The following is a 24,294-nucleotide window of genomic DNA, read 5'->3' as shown; positions in this document are numbered from 1 at the left end:
TATGGAACTATATTAACTCTTGTATACATAATATATTCGGTAATAAATTAAATTATTTTTCAATTTTTAGTGTTTATGTAACGAAGTCTGTTTTTATTTTTTTTGTAAATTTTTTTTTTATTTCGGCTGACGTCAAAATTACGTCATTTCGATGTTAATGAGACATGGTTCCAGCGCAATAGTAATTAGCGAGACTTGTATTTAGTTTCTTTGGCAGATTATTTTATTTTCTTTGGCAGATTATTTTATTTTTTATCTCTGGCCGAATATATTTTTTTTTATTTTTTTAAATAAAACATTAATGGTTATTTCGACAAAACTGAATTTACTAGGAACGTTTCACACTCATTCGTCGTCTGGTTCGTTGACATTCTCGTCGCGACTAGACTCGTAGAAAACTTCGTCATTTTTTCTCACGCCAGGCTTAGCGTGCCTTTTGACTTTCTTGTGTTCAGGTTTTTCTTTGTGCTCTTCTTTGTGTTTCTTATCTTTTTTGTTAGAATGTTCTTTGCTGTCACTTTCTGAACTGCTTGAGCTCTTATGGTGGTCCTTCTTCCTAGCATTGGAAAAATGAATAATTTGAAACACGCAATAAAATGCTATCTTAAAAAACTCATTTAGAGTCACGTTTTTTTAATACAAAAAAACGATTTTGAAGTGAATTATCTAAAAGGGTGCTTGGAAGTGAAACTTCTTAAAGGACTTTTGAGAAGGAAAACGAATGAACGAACTTATTGGCTGGACAGTGGACAGGCAACTGAGTAAAACACAATTTGCACACGGCTCCAATTTTAATCAAAAGGCAAGCAGTACCTACTTTTCCTATAGGTACTTGAAATTCGAGATATAAGTAGGTACCTACAGTTTAAGTATTATTAATGCGCAAGCAAAAATAAAAAATATTATAGTTTACCTAGTTTTGTTTAGGGCTTAGATAAGGTACTTACTTTTTCCTTAACATTTCTTCATGTTCGTCGCTGCAACAAAAGGTATAATTTTGTTGAATTAGTTATTTAAAGTCCACAAAATGGAGGTAAGCTAATATTTATTGCAAAAAGGTATTCACACACCTATCATCAGCTTTATCATTCTTCTCGGCACTGTAAAATGTCAAAAGAATAATGATTATACCTATCTAGATATTTTTCTTCGTAAATACAAAAGCTTTAAAAGGTAGGTATCCAAGTATCACTAAGTACTAAGTACTTAGTTATCTAATATAAAAATATTATGGAAGTTTAAAGCTAATAGGTAACGTTTTCGTCAATAGGTAAGGTAAGGTAAGGTAAGGTAAGGTAAGATAAGATAAGATAAGATAAGATAAGATAAGATAAGATAAGATAAGATAAGATAAGATAAGATAAGATAAGATAAGATAAGATAAGATAAGATAAGATAAGATAAGATAAGATAAGATAAGATAAGATAAGATAAGATAAGATAAGATAAGATAAGATAAGATAAGATAAGATAAGATAAGATAAGATAAGATAAGATAAGATAACATAAGATAACATAAGATACGATACGATAAGATAAGATAAGATAAGATAAGATAACATAAGATACGATACGATAAGATAAGATAAGATAAGATAAGATAAGATAAGATAAGATGAGATAAGATGAGATAAGATGAGATAAGATGAGATAAGATAAGATAAGATAAGATTTATTTATTTACTTTCATGTACATTTACATGAATTGATGGTGGGTGCTTAAAGCTAAATTATAAGCAGTACATGAGACCCTGTCAGGGTATTGCAAATACAATTTTAGGTACTTACAATAAAAAAATGATAAATATTAAAGATACAATAAAAGGTTACAATTTAGAATACAATAAGAATAGGATTAAAATTATTAAATTATTATTACTACATATTAAATATTATTCATTTGCATGCTTATGACATATATTATATTATTAGAATGTAGATTAGAATTTTGTTATAAAGCAAGATTAGTATGTAGTAGGTAGGTATATATAGTACTTAGGTAGTATTTTATTATTACAGTAGCCGGCAGAAAATATTGTACATCAAATCAAATCAAATAATTTATTCGAAATAGGTAATAAATTACACTTTTTGATTGTCAGTTGTTGGATTTGTAAGATATAGTGGTGATAATTTTTACGCAATTTTAAAAATAAAGCTACGAGGGTTCCAAACGCGCCCAGGTCTGAGAAAAGAGCCCACAACAAACTCAGCCGGGTATTTTATATTTTTCATCGAGCTTTAGAAGGGGAGTTCGGCTTCGTAGAGCATTGTTTCTATCACTCATACCTATGTGACGTTTTGTCGTTCTCAACGAGACAGAGGCAACGCTCTACGAAACCGCTATCTCTTTCCAATGTACAATACTTTCTGCCGGGTACTATACAAGTTTAGATCCATACTCCTTTCAGGTTAACCCGCTTCCATCTTAGATTGCATCATCACTTGACACTTACCACCAGGTGAGATTGCAATCAAGGGCTTACTTGTGTCTGAATGAAATAAAATAAAAGTAAATAAAGAAAAATAGAACCTTTCTGCTCTATCCTTTGCATCATCGTCACTGTAAAAAAATGGTTGTACTTAATTTAGGTTCGTTAATGGTACTGATTCTGAGCACAACTAAATTTTAGAGCATTCGCATCCTCTTCTTTTACTAATATAATATGAAAAGGACAGACTAAGTTTGAAAAAGTTTGGAAAATTAAATACTAACTTAAGTTTGGAAAATTGAATACTAGCTGATGCCCGGGCTTCGCCCGCCCATGCGTTGGCATCAGCAAGTATTTAATGAACAAGAACAAAGGGACACTTGACGGCAGCGTTAGTTCCAATTTTCGCCACGCGCCAAGATAGCCTTGTTGCGACAAAAGTACGATTTTACAGTGCGTTGTAAAATCGTACTTTTGACATGAAAGACACAAAAATCGTACTTTTGACATGAAAGACACAAAAAGTTAAAATGGCGCGTGAGGAGTAAAATTTTATTCGTTATAATTAAGATTCTTCTTAATATACCTACCTACTTAGTTCGGAAAACTTACTCATCAGCACTGGTCCATTTGACCTTCCATTCCTCGTGTGTGATGCCGGTACGGAAAACTCTCCTGCAATTTGCTCTGATGGAAAAGAGAAAATTTTTGTAGAGAAGATAATTACACAATCTGTAAAAGCAGCGGAAAGGAAAGGAATAAAAGCGGTCCAAAAAGCTTAGAAATTTATTTTTATTGCTAATCTATACCTAGCTACAAATAAATAAAATTGTAGTGTAAGTAGGTATGTCTGAGATTTTATTATGCTACATTTCCGAAAAAACAAAAGTTTTTGTCCATTTCTTATTCCGAAATTCTTCTTATATCTTTATCTTTATTTGCAAAAAAGATTTGACACATAAAACTTTGACCACTGGCTCCCAAAGAAGTAGAAACTGTGTCATGGGAGCCAGTGCCTCCCTGTTACATGAGCTTTTTCTAATTTACAAAACCCTTATTGAGTATCTAACTAACTGTTACTTAATAATAAAATCTAAATAAAACAATAAAATATATAAGATAAATAAGTAAAATAAAATAAAATAAAATAAAAATTCACATGGCGTGTGTATATGCGTATGTATATGTGTATAAATTGATGGGACTTTCACAGACAGATACTATAATCTGATTCTCCCCTGATGTATAAAAATTACAACGTCAGAATTCCACCGAATTAAAAATCAGAGTATAGAGGTCTAGTGCGTGTAAGGATTGATCCTATCCCGTACGCAGCTCTAAATTATGCGTTTCAAGCAATCAAACATGATTTGACGGTAAAGGAAAACACCGCGAGGAAACCTGCCTGCTTGAAAGTTATCCATAATGTTCTCAAATGTGTGTGTCATTCCGCAATTAGCCAGCAGCTTGGCTCTGTAATGAGCTGACGATGGGTTGTGATGATGATGGTAATGATAGATAGCTTTACATACTCAACGTCCTTGTTGATAGCGCAGGATATGAACTGCCGGTTCTGGAATACACTGGTGTAGAGGAACGGGCCGTGACAGCTGTGAGACTTGGGGTCTATCTTGCACGCCGATATGACCCCGGTAACCCTCTCTTTGCCTTGGTACTTCACTATCAGAGGACCGCCGTGATCGTTCTATTTAAAAAAAAATCAAAAAATCAAAAAAAAATATAAGCTGCTATCAGCCGTCATGATTTCCCTTCCGACCGACTTTCGGCTATGGCAGCCAGTCTCAACCATAGTTCTATCTTTATGGTCTCAACGGATACCAGCCAACCACGCAGAAAATGTTATATTTCTGAATTAATAAGGTAATATACCTACGGGATGGAAGGAGATACCTTGAGGAGGAGATGTCTGCTCAGGCACTTAGCAACCTTGTCCCTCCTTTACCGTTCTACGGTGTTGACGTGTTTGACATCCAATCTACTGGCACGAAACGTTTTATTCACGTTTTTGATACGATTGCTAAGGTCCATGTTTCCTGCCACGTACCTGTAACTTGAGGTAGGTACCTTTAAGTCAAGGTGAAAAGACCTCTTCTAGGCAAAGGCGCTTCAACCTAGACCTCATCGTTCCTTTGCATTAAAGTTAGCATACCTATTGCCATTAAGCGCAAATTAAGCAGTAGGAAAAAATACCTCACAAAATCCTCCTTGCTTGCTTGATCTGCGTGCAGTGTAGTCGTCAGGGTCTTGGAGATGTCTCCCCAGGTCGATGTGATTCTGGTTGGAGTCATCTTCGCGTCTCGTCTCCACGTCCGTGCAGTTGGCGTATTTTTTCTGGGGATTTTAAATTTAAAAAAGTTATTTCCACTTCCTCATCCAGATTTCTGGCTCAACATGTTGCGCCGAGGCTTGGTAAAGTTGAAGCGTATTTCAAGTTGCTAATAACGTCACAAATCTTATAAGTAGATGCCTTTCAAGACCTTGGATGATCATGTATTGTGTGAGAGATAATGTTTCCAATATCTTTTTTTTTTAAAGAATATTAGCCAAGTTAATTGGTGACTAATATTCCCCTTTCCCCTCCAATTAAGCGTTAAGCTTGTGCTAGCAGAAGGTACGACAATAGTGCAACGGGTGGGAACCAGTGACCTTTCGGTTTTCAGTCCGCTCCTTTAACCGTTGAGGTATCGAGGCTCTTTGTTTGTCATGTCAGATTGGTTGGAATTGTCAAATGTCATGACTTCATGACTATATGACTCGCGGAAACCTAGAACGAAGCCCATGACACTTCATCTGTCAAAAGTCCTGATTATTTAGGTAATTCCAAAGTAGCAGATGGTTATTAAAGGTCATAGTGTTCCTGAACCACTGTGCCCTCTTTTTGGGGCATTGTTCGTTGTTCGCCACATATGAACATTGGAATTGAAATGCCCAACAATACAGTACTATAATATATAGTGCCAAAGTGGTATCTTGGCCCAGTGAACTGAGCCAACAGACTGGCCCAACGTTTAGTAAGGCCAAGAAAAACTTACGTCACAAATATCGCTGAGTCGTTTCATGACATCCTTGGTGCAGATCATGTACTGCGTGATGATCTCCCTGAACCGCTGGGCCCACTTCTTGGCGCACTGCTCGTTGTCCATCACACACACCTTCGCCTCTTGGAGGAACTTGGCGTTGGTTGGTATGTGGACCGATTGGCGACGATACACACCCTGATAGTCAGAAAACGTTTTAGTTTAAGTCCCGCAAATTGCTATTGCGCTGGAACCTTGTCTCATTAACATCGAAATGACGTCATTTGACTTATATTTAAGTAAAAATATACCGTCAGCTCGAAACTTTAGTCTAGTGCTGACGTCACTAACATGGCGGCCACGCGCTTTAGCAATTTGCGGGACTTATAGCAGGCGGTATTTTTGCGGAAGTCCATGATATACAGGGAACGAAAAGCTTAATTTGGTATAATCCGCTGAAACAGATCAAATCTATGCACCGCCCGCCTTCCCACTGCTAATCATGCAGGCAAAGGGCGGGCGGTGCATATCGCATGTTGTATGTTGCACCATATAGATTTGATCTATTTCAGCAGATTATGGGTGAACATATTTTTTTTTGAGATGTAACCACAAATTCACATTTTTCAGATTTTTTCCTTTACTTAGGTACTTGTGCTATAAGACCTACCTACCCGCATGATGACAGACGGACAGACAGACAGACAACGAAGTACCTTATATAAGGGTGTACCTGTTTTCCTTTTGACGTACGGAACCCTAAAAATCAGATATTTCAAAATCTTACCTCTCGGAAGGTATTTCCACTCCCCCACCCAGCTATCCAGCCCTTAGTTCCAGCCTTTTCCAAGTCCCTACTGACGTTGTTGTACAAAATAGTGTTCGTAGCGAACTCACAGCCTTTCTCACAAACTCCGAGCTTGAAGGGCTTGTCCACTTTTATTATGGCTATGTCGTTTGATGACCATTTTATACTGTCTTGGAAGTCGAATTTGTAGTCTAGAAAATAAAATGTGGGCACAGAGAATTCAACCTCAAGAGTACGCATATAACAAGAGTGAATAGGCATTTTCCAGGTAAACGCGTCCCATCTTAGGCCGCATCATCACTTTCCATCAGGTGTGATTGTGGTGAAGCGTTTGCCTATAATGAATTTAAAAAAAAATTTAATGCTTTGTTGTGAATTTTCTTCTTCGTCGTAGCACTCTTGGCGGAGCGGTCGTGGTGGTCATCACGAAGCAACGTCTTTCGTTATGATTGGTGGACTCAAAACTCACGCAATAGCAGACAGACAGATAGACACACCACACGAGTAGATATTATAGACCAGAGGGGAAACTTCAAACGGAGCGTCCGGGACACGTCGTGGTGTGCGTGAGCTGCGTTATGAGTGAGTGAAACTACAGCCAGCCGCTAGTATGAAGCTTCCCCTCTGGTCTATATATATCTACTCGTGTGGACACACTTTCGCATTTATAATACAAGTATGCATTAGTATGGATTACTTACTTTTAGGAATACACTTCCATACAACTCTGCGCCGGTGTTTGCAAACACAATCGTCACTCTTGTAATCGAAGCTGTCCACGAACTTCGTAGTGCCAGAGACAACGTAGAACTTATCAGCGTCCTCTACACAGGCGGCAGATGTCAGCACGTAGTGCCTATCCACTATAACACCACCGCAAAGCCAGCCGCGGTACTTGTGCGCTTTTGCCGATTGTTTAGTCAATTGCAGATATACCTGGGTGAGATGTCACAAATAAAAAATGGTGGAAAAAGGACGTTTAAGGACGTCGGGTGTTTTTACGGTTCTTTAGCATTTGGAGCCTAAACCAATAAAATTAGAGAAGCCATCGACGAATTTAGTTGTGCCAGAGACGACATAGAACTTATCAGCGTCCTTTACACAGGCGGCAGATGTGAGCACGGAGTGGCTATCGACTATAACACCACCGCAAAGCCAGCCGCGGTACTTGTGCGCTTTTGCCGATTGTTTAGTCAATTGCAGATATACCTGGGTGAGATATCATAAGTAAAAATTGGTGGGAAATTATAGTACTTACTTAATGAAGTTTAGCGCCACCAGGTGCTTTTTATGATTCTAATCTTTAGAATTTAAACCAATTAGATAAACTGTTCATATATTTCGTGGTACCACAAAGGACGTGCAAAGGACCGACTAGCTATTACATTTTCGCAAAGCCAGCCGCGGTACCCAAGTAAAATATGCGATGAAAATAGTTAGAATAGACCGTGTACATCCAATCCAAGTATAATGTGGGCGCCTTGCAGCACGATGACGATGACTGCAGTACGTTAGAGGATGGCGGGAAGCTGCTGGATGCAGAAAGCTGAATAGTGAATACAGGGTGGGGTGATGCTCAATAGGGAATGTCAATGTTCAACAATGGACTTCCGCAGACTAATATGATGATGATTAGATGGAAATTAGTGGACATTTTCAAAGAAAAATATTCCTCTTTCCACTCGAACATAGCAAATTGAATTAAGATTGATCTTTAACATTTTGCATTTTATTCCACTTCCTGAATCCCTTCCATAATCAGTTTGTATCTGGCACATTAAGTAGGGTTCAAAAACTTGGCTGATTGAAATTATGATCAATTGATCACCTATAAGGATGTTTTGACGACCTCCGTGGTGCAGTGGTGAGCACTGTGAGTGGTGGTCCTGGATTCAATTCTCGGCAGGGGAAATTTGGGAATTTATAATTTCTAAATTGTCTCTGGTCTGGTTTGGTGGCAGGCTTTGCCCGTGGCTAGTTATCATCCTACCGGCAAAGCAATTTAGCGTTCCGGTACGATGCCACGCCAGAAACCAATCAGGTGTATGGGTTTAACAAAACTACAATATGCCTTCCAAATTAGCCTGTTTCCATCTTAGGTTGCATCATCACTTACCAGGTCAGTTTGCAATCAAGGAAGTACTTGTACTTATCAGAATTAAATAAATGTCTTACCATATAAGGCCTTTTTCCTACTTCAACTTGCTTGCTGTATAGAATTCTTCTCGTATCAACGATCGTATTGTTTTCGAACGCCCATCCTTCATCCGGAATATCATGTATTTCTGCATTAGTTTTTTCAGCCACTTCAGACTTAACTGCTATATTCTTTTCTTCTTTTGTTGGAACTGCAGTGACTATACCTGATTTACAAAAAAAATCAATATTAAAATTAATAAATCAAAGAAGTATTTAAAAAAAATTGTTAATTTTACCTAAAACTAAAATAAAAGAGACCAAAGAAAGCCTAGATTTGACCATTGTGATAGCTAACTAATCACAAAAGGAAATAATTATTTAGTTTTCATGATCTCTATGTGTATTTGCAATTATATGCTCAATCTATAAAGGATTTTCGCTACATTGATTCTAATAATTCGTTTATTCCATTGCTTTATCAATTTGTTTATTAACTTTACGATATTGATTAAGTTTGATGACTCAAATTCATTTAACTACCAATTGAATTCGTGATTTCCAAATGTTGTTATTTGCTTAAATATTAGATCCAAGTAGCTAACTGCTAAGCTCTAGCGATTGAACATTGGCACCATAATGGTTTTTATCAATTTTTAGGGTTCCGAATCTTGAAGATCCTCACTTCTTTGTCTGTCTTGTAGCCTTTCACAACCCATCCGTTTAACCGATTTTAACGAAATTTGGTACAGAGATAGCTTGCATCCCGGGGAAGGACATGGCTACTTTTTACACCGAAAAAAGGTTCCCACAGGATTTTAAAAAACCTAAATCCACGCGGACGAAGTCGCATCATCTAGTTCTACATAATTTTAACTAAGAGGCTTGCAAGATTCATCTCATATTATTTTATCTCTCCTAGGATTAAAAAAAATAAAAGATATCATATTAATCAGCTTTATTAAAAACAACTCTAACCACCTATGTAGGTTTATTAGTATCATTGATATTAGGCATGGCTTTAGAATCAGATCTAACTATGGACCCGCTGCCTGCGTACACCTTGTCTCCTGCTGTCTCCACCTTGTCTTCTTCAGCTGGTTGGCCTATTCCTTGTTCGTTCCTAGCTGGTCTGAAAGCAAGATATAAGTTAATAATCCTTCAAATATTACAATTGCTTGATATATTATAATTTACCTAAAACATTGTCTGTCAATATACGAATCTCTTAATTGATGGTTTATATTTTTAATTTTTATGATAGTGTTTTACCTACACTTTTGATTTCTTGAGATTCCTAAATAATTGTAAATACATTTCAAAAATTGTGGAACTGGCAGGAGGGTACTATGTCGGGGTGCCAGCCAGGTAACCTCCCACTGTGCCTGGGTGCTGCTGGTCCCTTTTGGACACGTCCGAGGTGCAGAGCAGTATTCGGGCCGGTGCACCCCGGCAACATGGCCAACAATTTCTCTTCTGGGATAATGTTGGCTATGGCTAATGACCGTGTGGTGGGGGACCTTGTGAGTGAGTCCCTGGTGGAGGGTCCGCCTCGGCAGACGGCAGGCTGGGTCTCGGTTGATTGCTTCGGTGTTCCCGTGACCCAGTCGCCAGGCGACGCGCAGGAGCGCCGCTGGCTTTTAGTGGGTATACCTTCCTCCAGTTGGCTGGCTGGTTGGCTAGCTGGCTGGCTTCCAGGGAGGGATACTATGATAGAAATCTTCTCGCAAGTCCCAACTATATAGTTGTACATTGTTTCAACCCATTCGAATGAACGGCGCCTGAATGCAGTAACGAATATACAAACTGACAGTCATTCTTTTTATTTAGGTTATAGTTACTTACCCATCAGGATGAGTTTTCCATGAAAGAACTTTTTCGACATGAGTCACTCCTGATCTAAATTGTCGCCTACATTTTGGTCTGAAACATTAATTATTATTTGTAGGTATTCAGTTAAGTATAAAAACACTCACTAATAACGTGTGACTTTATCTATCATCATAATCATCATCATCATCATTATCATCTATAGGGCATACATTTGGGCTATAGCACTGATTGTTACCGCTTTTCAATATTCTTTTTTTTGTGATAATACAATAAAAAATCTTTGTTGATTCTGATGCTGATCTTTTCTACTTACTCAACGTCCTTATAAATGGCGCACGAGATAAATTGCCTGTTCTTGTAAATGCTGGTGTACAAGAACGGCCCGTAGCATTTATTGGACCTCTCCTTGACGAGACATGCTGAGATCACGCCGATGGCGACGGAATTTACTCCGGAGCCGTATACGAGAGGGCCACCGTGATCGTTCTAGAAAATATAATGCGTTAACAGCGTCATCTACTTATTGATAAGTTCCAAATGGACCATGCATGCTTACTACTCGAGCAATGAGGCAGTTAAACGAAGCAGCGAAGAAAGTAAGAGATGAACCTAACTTAGTTATAGTATTATGTAGGTTAAGTTGATAGTAAGTATGGTACCGTGGTGTCACCCGTATCAGGGTTCCGTCTGAAAATCACCACTGTATGCGCTTGTGTATCAAGGCATGCAGCATAATGCTGAGCTGGAACCTTTTTTCGGGTTGTGCCACACATAACAGTTTATTCCGGTGCTTCTTCTGCTTGACGCATGCTGGCTTTAATGCTTAGATGGAGGAAGCGCCGAGATAACCAACCCTTTTCAAAAAATCCATTATAGGCAACCGCTTGACCACAATCACACCTGATGGAAAATGATGATGTGGCCTAAGATGGGATGAGTTTACTTAGTAGATGCCTGTTCAATAGCTCTTATTTTAAAGATACCCGTGTTATTATTGGTAGGAAATACAGATCGTGGAAGAGTATTCCAAACCTTAGCCATATGCGTGTGAGGAATGATGACGCAAAACGTTTCGTGCGTGTAGATGCAATGTCGACGACATACGGATGGAAGCTCGCCCGATGTCTTGCAGTTCGGTGGTAAAATGGTGAAGGGGGGGACAAGATCGAAAAGTTCCTGAGTTAGTTATTGGATGTGATGTGTGGCACAATTTAAGAAATAAACGTTTTTCTTTCTTTCTTTCTACCTCACAAAACCCTCCTGACGCTGACGCCTTGGACGAAGATGATGCATAACGCCGGCTGTCGTTATAAGCGGAGTGCATTGTTAGATTAGTTGGTACTAGCTCCCTCTTGAGCACTTTGCCGTCTCTTCGCGCATCTTCTTCGTCTGAGTAGTCGATGTCTTGGCAGTCTACGTATTTCTCCTGTAAAATTAAAATTATTCTCATTGGTACGATAATTTTACCGCTTAAGTAGTTTAAAGTAAGACAAAGTATCACACAAAACAAACACAGAGTAAGTAATAATAAATGACCTGATTATTCTATAATATAAAAATGAATCACCAAATGTAGGTATATGTAGTGATGATGCTAAAATATTATATTGGAGTGAGAGTAGATCAAAAGGGATACGTAGGAAAAGATGAATAAATTGTCTAGAAGATTGATTTAAGAAGAAACTAGAAAAGTTAACACAGTGGGAAAAAAGAAGGACAAAAATAAACACAAAAAAATTGTTAAGGAGGCTGTTTACCAAAGAGCAAAAGGTTGTGGGGTCAAAGAAATTAAGTAAGCATACATTACAAATCTCCGACATGGTCTGCCCGAGGTCTTTGGTACAGATCATGTAGTTGTCAATGATATTGTGGTAGCGTGCGCCCCAGCGACGCTTGCATCTGTTCTTAGGGATGATCTCTACGTTGGCTTCCAGAAGATTCTGTTGGTTCTCCTTTCTTCTGCTGACCCACTACAAGTAAATAAAACAGTAGTATCAAAAATTCGTCGAAGGGTCCGTACCTCGATCGCCACTTCGTCCGCGTGGAAATTTCAAACCTCTATTTTACCCGCTTAGGAGTTAAATTTTTACGTCATAATAGCTATCTGTATGCCAAATTTCAGTCCGATCCGTTTAGTAGTTTGAGCTGTGCGTTGATAGATCAGTCAGTCAGTCAGTCAGCTTTTCCTTTTGATTGCATAGATTCTATTCTAAAATGATTCAGCACTTCTGAAAATTTTATCCATCCTTATTGTAAAACTTACATCATTATACCTAGACGTGGTCCCCCAGCCGGCTATACTGACTATAGTCCCAGGATTCTCCAAAGTCTGGCTCTGGTTGTTATAGCAAATGGGTTTGGGCACAAATTCGCAACCCCTGACCCTCCTGTTAAAGTCGAACCCATCTTCGATCTTAACAACAGCTATGTCGTTGTTCATCCATCTGATGTTGTCGTTTTCATGACCGTCAAACACGTAATCTTTAAAAAAAAAGTTGCCGTGAGTTATAATACCTCCCCTATTCAACTTAAAAATCCTCCCGAAAATTTTCGGCTCTGATGTTGTCATTTTCATGGCCATCAAAAACGTAATCTATGAATTAAAAAAACAAATTGTGTGAGATTTAATTCGTCCCTTATTCAATTTAAATGTCCTCCCGAAAGCTTATACTCGCGACTTCGTCCGCGTGGACTACACAAACCGCTATTTCACCCCTTTAGGGGTTGAATTTTCAAAAATCCTTTCTTAGCGGATGCCTACGTCATAATAGCTATCTGCATGCCAAATTTCAGCCCGATCCGTCCAGTAGTTTGTGCTGTGCGTTGGTAGATCAGTCTGTCACCTTTTCCTTTTACATATTTAGGTAAATATTTTTATTTTCATTTGAACAAAGCCTGGCCCCTTGAGCGATGTCATTTTGTTCGTGATCAGTCATCTATACCTACTATACTATTCTATATCAACGGCTCCCTGACTCGTTTGATGTCGTTTACCCACCTAGTGATCTAATGTACAAATATTAAAAATTAATCAATTACATCAATACATACTTTTCGGGATACATTTCCAAGTTGCTTTCTTTGCGCCGTTTTTAATGCAGGGATTGTTATAACGATCATCTTCATCAGAATATCTGTTAAAAATGAATATCGTTAATTTAGGTAAATTGATTTTACAATCACCCTCTTCGTTAAATTACAATAATATCCCGTTATAGAAAATCTCTATACATATAGGTAGACCAGAATCTCATGAAAAATACGGAAATTAAATTCCAAAGTTAGCAGCACTCTATGAATATCTTAAAGTTTCCTTGAATAAAAATCTATTCTATTCTATTCTATCCTATTCTATTATCTGTGGTGAATATTGTGGCGATTCGGCCCATATAACCGAGAGGTTGGTGGGGCAAAGGTGGTCCCAGTTCTATAACCTTAGTATGGTACTTACTTACTTGTAAGTGCCAGATACCACATAGAAATGTTTCACGTCTTCAATACAAGCTGCTGACGTCAATATGTACTCTTTATGTATAATGACTCCTCCGCATAGCCAGGTACGATAGTTTTGCTTCTTCTTACTGTTCGGCGCGTTTCGCCAACCGAATACTACGACCGATAGTTCAGTCGCTGAAGTATCGGCGCCGTACGATCAGCAGGTGTGTCGCTACCCTTAGTATAGTACTTACTTGTAAGTGCCAGAAACCACATAGAAATGTTCCACGTCTTCAATACAAGCTGCTGACGTCAGTATGTACTCATCATGTATAATGACTCCTCCGCAAAGCCAGGTACGATAGTTTTGCTTCTTCTTACTGTTCGGCGCGTTTCGCCAACCGAATACTACGACCGATAGTTCAGTCGCTGAAGTATCGGCGCCGTACGTTCAGCAGGTGTGTCGCTACCCTTAGTATAGTACTTACTTGTAAGTGCCAGAAACCACATAGAAATGTTCCACGTCTTCAATACAAGCTGCTGACGTCAGTATGTACTCTTCATGTATAATAACTCCTCCGCATAGCCAGGTACGATAGTTTTGCTTCTTCTTACTATCGCGCGGCAATTTGAGGTACACCTAGAATAAATTTCAGAAACATCTTTGATTTTTTAATCACTCCAAATATTGCCGATTGTTGAGCATGCCTATAGGTATAAAAAACCGGCCAAGTGCGAGTCAGGATCGTGCACAGAGGGTCCCGTACTACAGTCGTATATTTTCGACATTTTGCACGATAATTCAAATACTATGATGCATAAAAATACTAATTATTAGTTCAAGACCACAATTGTTTTTGTGTGATGTAACCCTAAATTCACGGTTCTCAGATTAAACCCCTTATGTCAGCTATAAGACCTACCTACCTGCCAAATTTCGTGATTCTAAGTCAACGGGAAGTACCCTGTAGGTTTCTTGACGGACCGACATCGACAGACAACAAAGTGATCCTATGAGGCTTCCTTTTTTCCTTTTGAGGTACGGAACATCAAAAGGAAAAAGGTATTGAGGAACGGAGTGGGGTATCACATAAAGGATACATGTACATTCTAAAACAGATTTTTATTTATTTTTAGGCATAATAGTTTTTGATTTATCGTGCAAAATTTCGATAAAATACGATTCTGGTACGGAACCCTCAGTGCGCGAGTCTGACACGCATTTGGCCGGTTTTTTATTTTTTAACATCATCAGCACGTGATTTAGCTAGGTATTAACTTATTCGCGATGTACCATTAAAATGTAACAGATGAGGGTAGATATTTCTAATATCGGATCTCATGCCATATGAATACTGGATTCCTGGTTGTATACTTTACCATGTACGGCCTGCCTTCCCTTACTTCATCACCGTTAATGATTCTTCTAGTGTCATTTAGAGCTTTGCTGACTTCTTCGGGCAATTGTGTTGCCACTTCGATCCCATCTGTACCTGCAACTAAGGTTTCTTAAACTTATTATAAATGCGAAAGTGTATTTGTTTGTTGGTTTATTGGTTTATCCTTCAATCACGTCGTAACGGTGCAACGGATTGACGTGATTTTGTGCATGGGTATTGGGTATAGCTGATGACCTGTAGGTCGATTTCGTAAAACCTGCATCAATCATTATTACAATCTCAATTGTTGTGATCAGCTGGATTTGTGCGATTCTTGTTGCAACAATGCATTGTAGCCAATAGCAAGCGAGCGTCAACCAATCAGAGGTGATTGCGATAGAGATATTGTAGCTGTCATTCTACCGCAGTCGAGCAGCTGGAGAGTGACATAAGTTACTTTTTGTCCCGGAAAATCAAAGAGTTCCCAGGGGATTGTTAAAAAAACCTAATTCCACGCAGATGAAGGCGCGAGCATCAGCTAGTAATATTATGTAAATGTCAAAAGAAATCATTTTGAATAAGTACTTACTAAAAATATACAGAAGAGTTATTATAGCACAAATGACTTTCATTTTAGCGGCAGAATGTTTTAAAGTAAGAGAAATAATATTGATTTATTTTGGTTTTCAATTAGTTATTAATTATTTTTTCAAAAAACACGCATTGCTTTAACACCCGTAAGATATAAAAGTTATAATAAAAAGAAATCAATTATTTTTATGTTAGTGGCTTATAGCAATTATTTCAATGATTGTTTTCTTATCTCAATTTAATTATTGGGATTAATTTTAAACCTAAAAATGTTTCATACCTACGATCAAGAAGCTTTGGACTGACTGACTGATCTATCAACGCACAGCTCAAACTACAGGACGGATCGGGCTGAAATTTGGCATGCAGATAGCTATTATGACATAGATGTATGAAATTTGTATAGTCCACGAAGATGAAGTGGCGGGCATAAGCTACCTAGATATTTCACTTTTTGCGATATTAAGTGGATTGCTTTGTTTTAATTACTGTAGCTAATAATAGCATTCTTAGCTTTAAGCACTAATAGCTTCTAGGGCTTAAGTACTGACCTACATTTTACCTACTTACATAGTATTTATGATTTATACCTAGTTCCGTCCATCCATATAAACTCAAGAGAGTTTCTGGATGTCAAGCGGAATATTGTACAATTATTATTTGGTTGAAATAAAGAATTTAAAAAAATCAGTATAATATCAATAAATAATTGTAATATTAACGGTTGTAGTTATTTTTAATCGTTCAAGGTTTAAAAATACTAGGTATGATTTCAAAAGAAGTTTAGAAGCATATTTAATGATATAAACCTATACTTATAATACGCAACAGGTCGAGATGGCAATCGGGAGGGAACGCAACGCACACTAGCACAGCCCCCGCGCCCCGATGCGGGCGAGCATGGGTGACATACGGGCGGGTGTGCGGGGCGTCCTCCTGCCTCATACCACGATTGTCACCTCAACCTGTCACGGGCATCGATGGTCACGGACTATACCTACTAGAGTAAATTGCATGAAATGAATTAAATAATAAAGAACTTCAACCATTTTTAAGAAACTTTATTTAAACTATACAGTTGCATTAGCATCTATCATTTTCATTTCTGCATGATCATCAAATGACCTTAAAATTACTCCGCCATGTTTCACCACTTTATCTATTGGCCGTGGTTTTGTATTATTTAATTGTAATGTTCCATTCTTATTCATCTTCTCTTCTGTTCTTCTCATTTTCGCTATTTCATTTTTGGCAGGGCTGAAATAAAAATTGGTAAAGGCTTTATTTGTATTTTATATTATTCATCTTCTCTTCTGTTCTTCTCATTTTCGCTATTTCATATTTGGCAGGGCTGAAATAAAAATTGGTAAATCCTTTATTTGTATTTTATAAGTTGACGACCTCCCTGTGTGTTTGTAATTATATTTTATAAGGAGGAATTCATGAAATAAAGTTAGTTATGGATCAACCAGCCTCGTTTTATTGTATGGTGGCAGCGGTGGGATCAAATTTACTTTTTACTGAATCACTAAAACTACAAAAAGAGGCGAATGCATGTGGTATTGAATTGTGTTTAGGTAGTGTAACAATAACGCTAAGTTTTTGCTAGCGTTCTGGTTACACCCTGTATATACAGATTATTCTGGAAGACAATGATATCTACCCATCAGGATGTCCAGCCCAATTTATCTCCTGTTCTAAATGTGTATCGCCAGTTCTAAATATTTTCGAGCAGTCACCTCTGGAAAATTAAATAAAATTTACATTTAATACGAATGTTTCGTTATTAATATTTAATCTAATTAAAAAAACAGTGAATTTCAGATTTTTTACTTAGCAACACCACATGCGTGACACTTCACAAGATGGTGGCGTTAGTTCCTATTTTAGTCACGCGCCAAAAGATCCTTTTCGCATTGTATAAAATATATTGTTGGTGCGCTCTTTCATAAAACAGGTGCAAATGATGCCGATGACTTTAACATATAGAGAAGAGCCAGCGCGTGCCAGACCTTCGTAACTTTATATAAGCTGAAAGTTTCTCTGCGTATTGTCCCCAACACTGGGAGGAACGTTTGTTTGGATCATGGTGGCTTTGGGACGTATATTTAACAGGTAATAAAGGTGTAAAAAATCATACCTACATCCAAGTATAGAGTCTAAAAACAATATTTTTACAATTTCTTCGGAATAGTATTAGAAATCACTCATGCATTGTCAGATTGCCAGACACTTAGTGTCGTGGCAAGCCCCTGCCAGGCGCCCTTATACTTTTAAACTTGAAGGCAGGGGGGTTGCCATAATAGTTCATGGCAATGTCTGGCAATGCATGACGTAATTTTTAATACTATTCTGAAGAAAATATAACAAATTAGACTTTATACTTTGACGTTAGACTTTTGACACCTTTATTACCTGTTATGTCCCAAAGTTTTATTTATTTTATTTTTATTTATTTTATTTTATTATGTCCCAAAGTCACCATGATCCAAACAAACGTTTCTCCCAGTGTTGGGGACAAAACGCAGAGAAACTTTCTGCTTTCATAAAATAACGAAGGTCTGGCACGCACTGGCTCTTAGTCCAATAGGACAGTAAATTAGACAATAAGACATACGCATGGTCCTTAAAAATAGCACAGTTGATGAGGTGCCTGTTCTTATACACGCTGGTGTAGAGGAACGGGCCGTAACACTTATTGGTGCGCTCTTTGACGAGACACGCGGAAATGATGCCGATGACGGTGGCATCAGCACCGTCACCGTAGATCAAAGGACCGCCGTGGTCATTCTGAAAAAAAAAATGTTATGATTAAAATAAAAATCAAAAACCGGCCAAGTGCTAGTCAAGCTCGCGCACCGACGGTTCCGTACTCGGGTTTTTTTTCGACATTTTGCACGATAAATAAAAAACGATTAGGCACAAATATAAATAAAAATGTGTTTTAGAATGTACAACTTGGTATAGTTGGAAGAGTTATCTTACTTTAAAAATTGAAGATACTAAGTATTATTTTTTAAGAACACAATTTATTTATTTTGTGATGTAACCTCAAATTCAAGATTTTCGGATTTTTCCCGTTACTTGTGCTAAAATTTTATGATTCTAGGTCATCGGGAAGTACCCTATAGGTTTTCTCGACAGTCACGACAGACGGACAGACAGACAGACCACAAAGTGATCGTATTAGGTTTCCTTTTTTCCATTTGATCTCAAGAGACTCAAAAAATATATAAGGGTTGTTCAAGAGGCGGATAACGAAATTCTCGTAAAGCCGCCAAAACGGTACCTCTGGTACCGCAATGTCTTGCAGTAAACATTTATTAGGTTAACCATCTGGTATTTAGATTGTTAATACAACGTTAGTTTTAGTATACGCAAAAACCGAAACACCTGTCGAATTTTTTTACATAAGGAATAAAATATATACAAAATTTCAAAAATTATTTAAAAAAAACTTACGAAGTTATAAGCTTGTTGTGTTGAGTCGTTGTCCTGCAAAAACATGGTCACCCCAAGCGAGCGACTGAGCGAACGGGAGGGCTAGCGTCGATCGTGCGCGCTCTCGCTTGTGCGGTTCGAGTCAGCTGGTGCTTGCGGTCATTCAACTAGGTCTTCAAACTTGCAGGATTTTAAAGTATTTATTTTCAAAATATAACCCGTTGTAAAAATGATTGCAAATTCCAATCGATTCTGTTACTGATTCTGAACAAACTACTTTCAGGTTTTGCGTACCTATACTAAAACTAAAACTAACGTCGTATAATACCGCAAGCAAGCGTAGTGTGGGACGCCCTCCGGCACGATGGACCGACGATATAAAGAGGCTGGCGGGAAGTGGCTGGATGAGGAAGGCTGAGGACTGGGTGTGGTGGCGCTCTTTAGGGAAGGCCTATGTCCAGCAGTGGACGTCCACAGGCTGATGATGATGATGATTATACCGCACCTCACAAAACCCTCCGCTACCAAGCCGTGGATCTCCTCTTCCGTTCCTCCTCGTCTCATTATGGTATGCTGAGTGCAGAGCAAGCTCATTCGGGCTGAGCACTCGTCTAGACCCTTGATTTTCCTCCGACATAATGTCCGTGCATTCTACATATTTTTCCTGAAACATGTAAGTAGGCAAAGTTGAAACTATAACAGAGCCCTACAAGAAAATTGTCTTAGGACATACTGTTCAGGTACATGGGCCGTATTTACAACATGTGCTGTATTTACATTTGGAACTATGGTGGAAAACGAGGGTTGGAGCTTGATGCCCGATAGAGGTGTCTCGCTCTTGATGTCTCTGAGGTGAATGTGGCCCCCGGAGATCGCCAAGGGCAGCAGGATTTTCGAATCGTTCTGAATTCAAATGTTGTTCTAAGTGGCAGCAATAACATTTGAAAGTGCAAAGTGCAATGTTTTGTTCGCAGCTGCCAGAGGCCGCACGCTTCTACACCGGCTACTGTACTCAATGAACTCTAGAGTCTATAAGAAAAAAAGGCATACGTTGCAAACTTCGCTAAGATCCGCAATGATATCTCGGGAGCAGATCATGTAGTTGTCGATGATATTGTCGTACCGAGGACCCCAGCGTTTCTTGCACTCGTACTTAGGTATCAACACAACTTTAGTCTCAAGGAGGGTTCGGCTCATTTCAGCTCCTGAGTTTTGCCCCTGGGAAAATGTAAATAACTCTTTATAAGAATCTTTTTTTAATATAAATATGTTTCTATCTATGTCCGTTATAAAAGCTCACCAACATCGACTTCGCCATCATGTTAATTTGGAGGCTGTTAAGCTTCTGAATAACATGAATAACATCAAGAGGTAAAAAAGCACGTACAACAGACGGAAACGTTTAAGTGCGGAAACCAGCCCAGAGAGAAGAAGGAGGCTCAAAAGAACCAAGCCGTTCGAATTAAGTAGTACTAATTTATAGAAATTTTTATTATTTGTTGTTATAGCGGCAATAGAAATACACTTTCTGTGACATTTTCAACTCTCTACCTATTAACTGTTCACGAGATGAACTATGACGGGGAACTACAGCCGGCTACGGAAATTCGTGCACCATTGGCACAAGAGGCGAAGCAGCTCGGAGCGTACAGGTGCCAGGCCAGCAGGCCACAGAGGAGCGGCAGCGGGGATCTCAGCTGTACTATTGACGTCTAGTCCCCAAGGAGGAAGAGTATAAGGGACAAGGAAAAGACATAAAGTAATTTGTAGGGAGTCAAGAAGGCGTCCGGAGAAAACGCCAAGAGCAAGTACCGAACGGGCCGGGCGCTCTCCCGCGATTTGGTCCATATAACCGGATATAACGGTTGGTGGGGCAATGGAAGGTGGAGGGTTGTCCCTAGTTCACGAGATATATCCCGCTGACAGACAGACGGATGGACGGATAGCGGAGGCTTATTAATAGGGTCCCGTTGGCAATATTTGGATACGGAATTCTACAAAAACATCTGAATATCTTACATTTTTGTACATGTCAGTGGTTCCCCATCCAGCAATAATGCCAGAATTCCCAGGTTCCTCATACCGACTGGTCTGGTTATTGTAGCAGATCGGTTTGGGTACGAAGTCGCAGCCTCTCACTCGGCGAGTGAAGTCGAACTCATCTTCCACTTTGACGATGGCTATGTCGTTGTTCATCCATCTTATGTTGTCGTTTTCATGTCCGTCGAAAACGTAATCTATGGAAAAAATATCCATAAGCTTACGATCTTCAAAAATTCTAAAATATTATGCTAATAATAGACGGGAAAAATCTGCAATGTCAGTTGAGTAAATATTTTTTTTAAAGTAAAAAAAAAACCCTGTGTTAAAATTGATATGGCAGATTTTTATTTTTTTTACAAAATATTTTTCCATATCTCGGGTATACCCATCCATATTATAATACTTCAATGCAAATGGGACAATTTGGAATCAAAAAAAATTAAATCTTTAAAAAATCATAGAAAAAGAATGTTGCATGTTTTTGCCCTGTACCCTTCAGGCTTCAATATAATTAACTTTTTAAAAGGTATTCTAGGACTTCTCTAGGATCCCGCTTTACATTGACTTTCCTCCTTAATCTGATAGGTACTAACCCTGACTTTTGATTTACTGTACTTAGGCTACGTAACAACTTTACTTTATTTGTGTTAAAATCATTTGATAAACAATAATTGTTTATCAATTTGGATTTGTTCTGACTTCACCAGGCCACCCATTCGCGGTATGTTCGTTTATTCCTTATCTATACTATAATATAAAGAGGTAATGTCGTTAAGTTTGTTTGTAGGGGGTAATCTTTAGAACTACTGAACCGATTTTAAAAATTCTTTCGCCAGTAGATAGCTACATTATTCCTGAGTGACATAGGCTATACGGGATCTTTAAAAACCTAAATCTACGCGGGCGAAGCCGCGGGGATCAGCTAGTCTAGTATAACTTACTTCGCGGTATGCATTTCCAAATTGCTTTCTTGGCTCCATTTTTGATACAAACATTGTTATAGCGATCGTCCTCTTCATTGTGCCTGATAAACAAAAATATTGTCATCTATTCCGCATAATTTTGCCAAAAACTATTCTTAAAAATTACTATTGAAATTAGTAATGTTTTGATAATTTGATGATTTGATTTGTCTATACTATAATATTATTGTTGAAAATTGTAACCTCTGGACCTACTGAGTTGATTTTGAAAATTCTTTCACCAGTGGAAAGCTACATTATTCGTGACTAACTATATTTTATTTTCAAAAAAATTGAAATCCCTACGAAAATTGTAATAAGCTACCCGTGCGATGCCGGGACTGGTCGCTAGTAACTAATAATTCAAATGAATCATTTTCATCAGATTAGATACTCACTTGGATATGAAAGCCGCAAAAAATTAATGAAATCAGGTCAATTTCCGTGATTTATAAAAATGGGCCATATCGACTAAATGTCGTCCGTATGTCTTTGTTTTTTTTTAATTTACTATAGGATCACGCTTGACCACGATCACACGTGGGATGTGATGATGTGGCCTAAGATGGGATGCGTTTGCCTAGAAGGTGCCTGCCTATTCACTCTTGCTTTAAAGATACCCGGATTATAATTATTGGCAGGAAACACTAATCTCGGAAGAGTATTCCAGACCCTAGCCATGCGTATAAGAAACGATGACGCAAAGCGTTTTTGTACGCGTAGATGGAATGTTGACGACATAGGGGTGGAAACTCTCCCGGTGTCTTGCGGTGCGTTGGTATGGTGTGTATGATACAACAGATTATTTCGAACCTATAAGTGCCAGACACAACGTAGAAATGCTGAGCATCCTCAATGCAAGCTGCTGAAGTGAGGATGTACTCCTCGTGGACAATCACACCACCACAGAGCCACCGACGATAGTTCTGGTACTTCGGGTGATTTGGTGGAAGTTTTATATAAACCTGCAAAGACCAAGAATAAATTACTATCATCATTAACCGATAGACGTCCACTGCTGGACTTAAGTCTCTTGTAGGGACTTCCACACGCCACGGTCTTGCGCCGCCTGAATCCAGCGGCTCCTTGCGACTCGTCTGATGTTGTCCGTCCACCTAGTGGGGGTCTCCCAACACCGCGTCTTCCCCGTGGCGTGCGAGGTTGCCAATCCAGCACCTTGGGACCCCAATGTCAATCGGTTTTACACCGCCGAAGGGAGTTGATTCCACAGTTTGCATGTGCGTGGAAAAAAGGATCTGGCACAATGGGTGGTCGAAGTGCTCCATAAACCCAGGTGGTGAGGGTGGAATTGTTTGCGGTGGCGTGCGGTGCGGTTTAACTAGAGGAATGTTAAATATGCATGTGGAAGGAAAACAGAGGAGAGGACAACCAAAGAAAAGGTGGATAGATTGCGTGAAAGAGGATATGCGTGGATAATGCGATGACGGATAACAGAAGTGGGTGGAAGAAAAAGAAATGTTGTGCCGACCTCACGTAGCGTGGGATAAGGTACGGAAGTAGATCTGTTATCCACGTTAAGCATTCAGTATATTAAGTTTAGTTTATTGCTTAATGTGTGCCAATTTTACTCCATAACCCTTGAGGCTTAGTTATTATTAGGTACTAAGCTTACTTATTATTGTAAAGACGTATAAGCTTCTATTTTCAATGATCTTACCATATAAGGCCTACTATTGCCAGATTCATAACCATTCATAATTCTTCGCGATTCATTTAAGACATTTCTGACTATACTTATATTTGTCTTTTGTAAAATGCTGTGTACATTTGGTGGTATTGTAGTTGCTACATCTATAGAACCTTGAACTGAAACAAAAATGGGTGAATTGAACTACTTATAGGAAAATTTAGATTCAACACGACTGAAATGTCAAAAATAAGAGGGTCGAAGAACATAGATTACTAGATATAAGATTTTTTCTATAATTATGCGTACCTACCTAAAACAAAGCATTCTGTTACAAAAATGACACTATATGTACATTTAAACAAGTTATATAACTTCATCCTAATAACATACGTAGGTAAGAATGGTGGTGGTTGAAGGAAAAAAGATTTATTTCAATCATTTCGTTTGAATTTTATGGTTATTGATAAGATTATTACTTTCTATATTGATTTACAATTTTACCCTGTAATTGATTAAACATACAAAGTAAAATAACTCTGAACTCT

At 38.4% G+C, this 24,294-nt stretch overlaps 1 protein-coding gene across 1 annotated transcript in view; it reads right to left on the bottom strand.

Moving 5' to 3' along the window:
- Nucleotides 1-304: 304 nt before the first annotated feature.
- The window catches only part of LOC117993438 (uncharacterized), a 30,785-nt gene continuing 6,795 nt past the window's right edge, over nucleotides 305-24,294 (bottom strand). Inside the window, 28 exon segments of the mRNA XM_069506751.1 lie at nucleotides 305-556; nucleotides 948-977; nucleotides 2,534-2,563; nucleotides 3,045-3,119; nucleotides 3,965-4,137; nucleotides 4,644-4,784; nucleotides 5,486-5,668; nucleotides 6,258-6,469; nucleotides 6,980-7,214; nucleotides 8,454-8,641; nucleotides 9,398-9,546; nucleotides 10,260-10,337; nucleotides 10,561-10,733; nucleotides 11,494-11,673; nucleotides 12,050-12,217; nucleotides 12,511-12,728; nucleotides 13,299-13,381; nucleotides 14,171-14,322; nucleotides 15,063-15,245; nucleotides 17,333-17,393; nucleotides 18,270-18,442; nucleotides 19,599-19,757; nucleotides 20,144-20,311; nucleotides 21,113-21,330; nucleotides 22,078-22,160; nucleotides 22,912-23,063; nucleotides 23,777-23,925; nucleotides 24,060-24,164. Coding sequence (XP_069362852.1) covers nucleotides 346-556; nucleotides 948-977; nucleotides 2,534-2,563; nucleotides 3,045-3,119; nucleotides 3,965-4,137; nucleotides 4,644-4,784; nucleotides 5,486-5,668; nucleotides 6,258-6,469; nucleotides 6,980-7,214; nucleotides 8,454-8,641; nucleotides 9,398-9,546; nucleotides 10,260-10,337; nucleotides 10,561-10,733; nucleotides 11,494-11,673; nucleotides 12,050-12,217; nucleotides 12,511-12,728; nucleotides 13,299-13,381; nucleotides 14,171-14,322; nucleotides 15,063-15,245; nucleotides 17,333-17,393; nucleotides 18,270-18,442; nucleotides 19,599-19,757; nucleotides 20,144-20,311; nucleotides 21,113-21,330; nucleotides 22,078-22,160; nucleotides 22,912-23,063; nucleotides 23,777-23,925; nucleotides 24,060-24,164 — 4,130 coding nt within the window. The 3' untranslated portion in view covers nucleotides 305-345.

This window comes from Maniola hyperantus, chromosome 24 (genome assembly GCF_902806685.2).
Source record: "Maniola hyperantus chromosome 24, iAphHyp1.2, whole genome shotgun sequence".
In the NCBI taxonomy this organism is placed as follows: Eukaryota; Metazoa; Arthropoda; class Insecta; order Lepidoptera; family Nymphalidae; genus Maniola; species Maniola hyperantus.
Note: the sequence above shows the minus strand (reverse complement) of the source record. Positions and strands in the feature narration are given on the sequence as shown.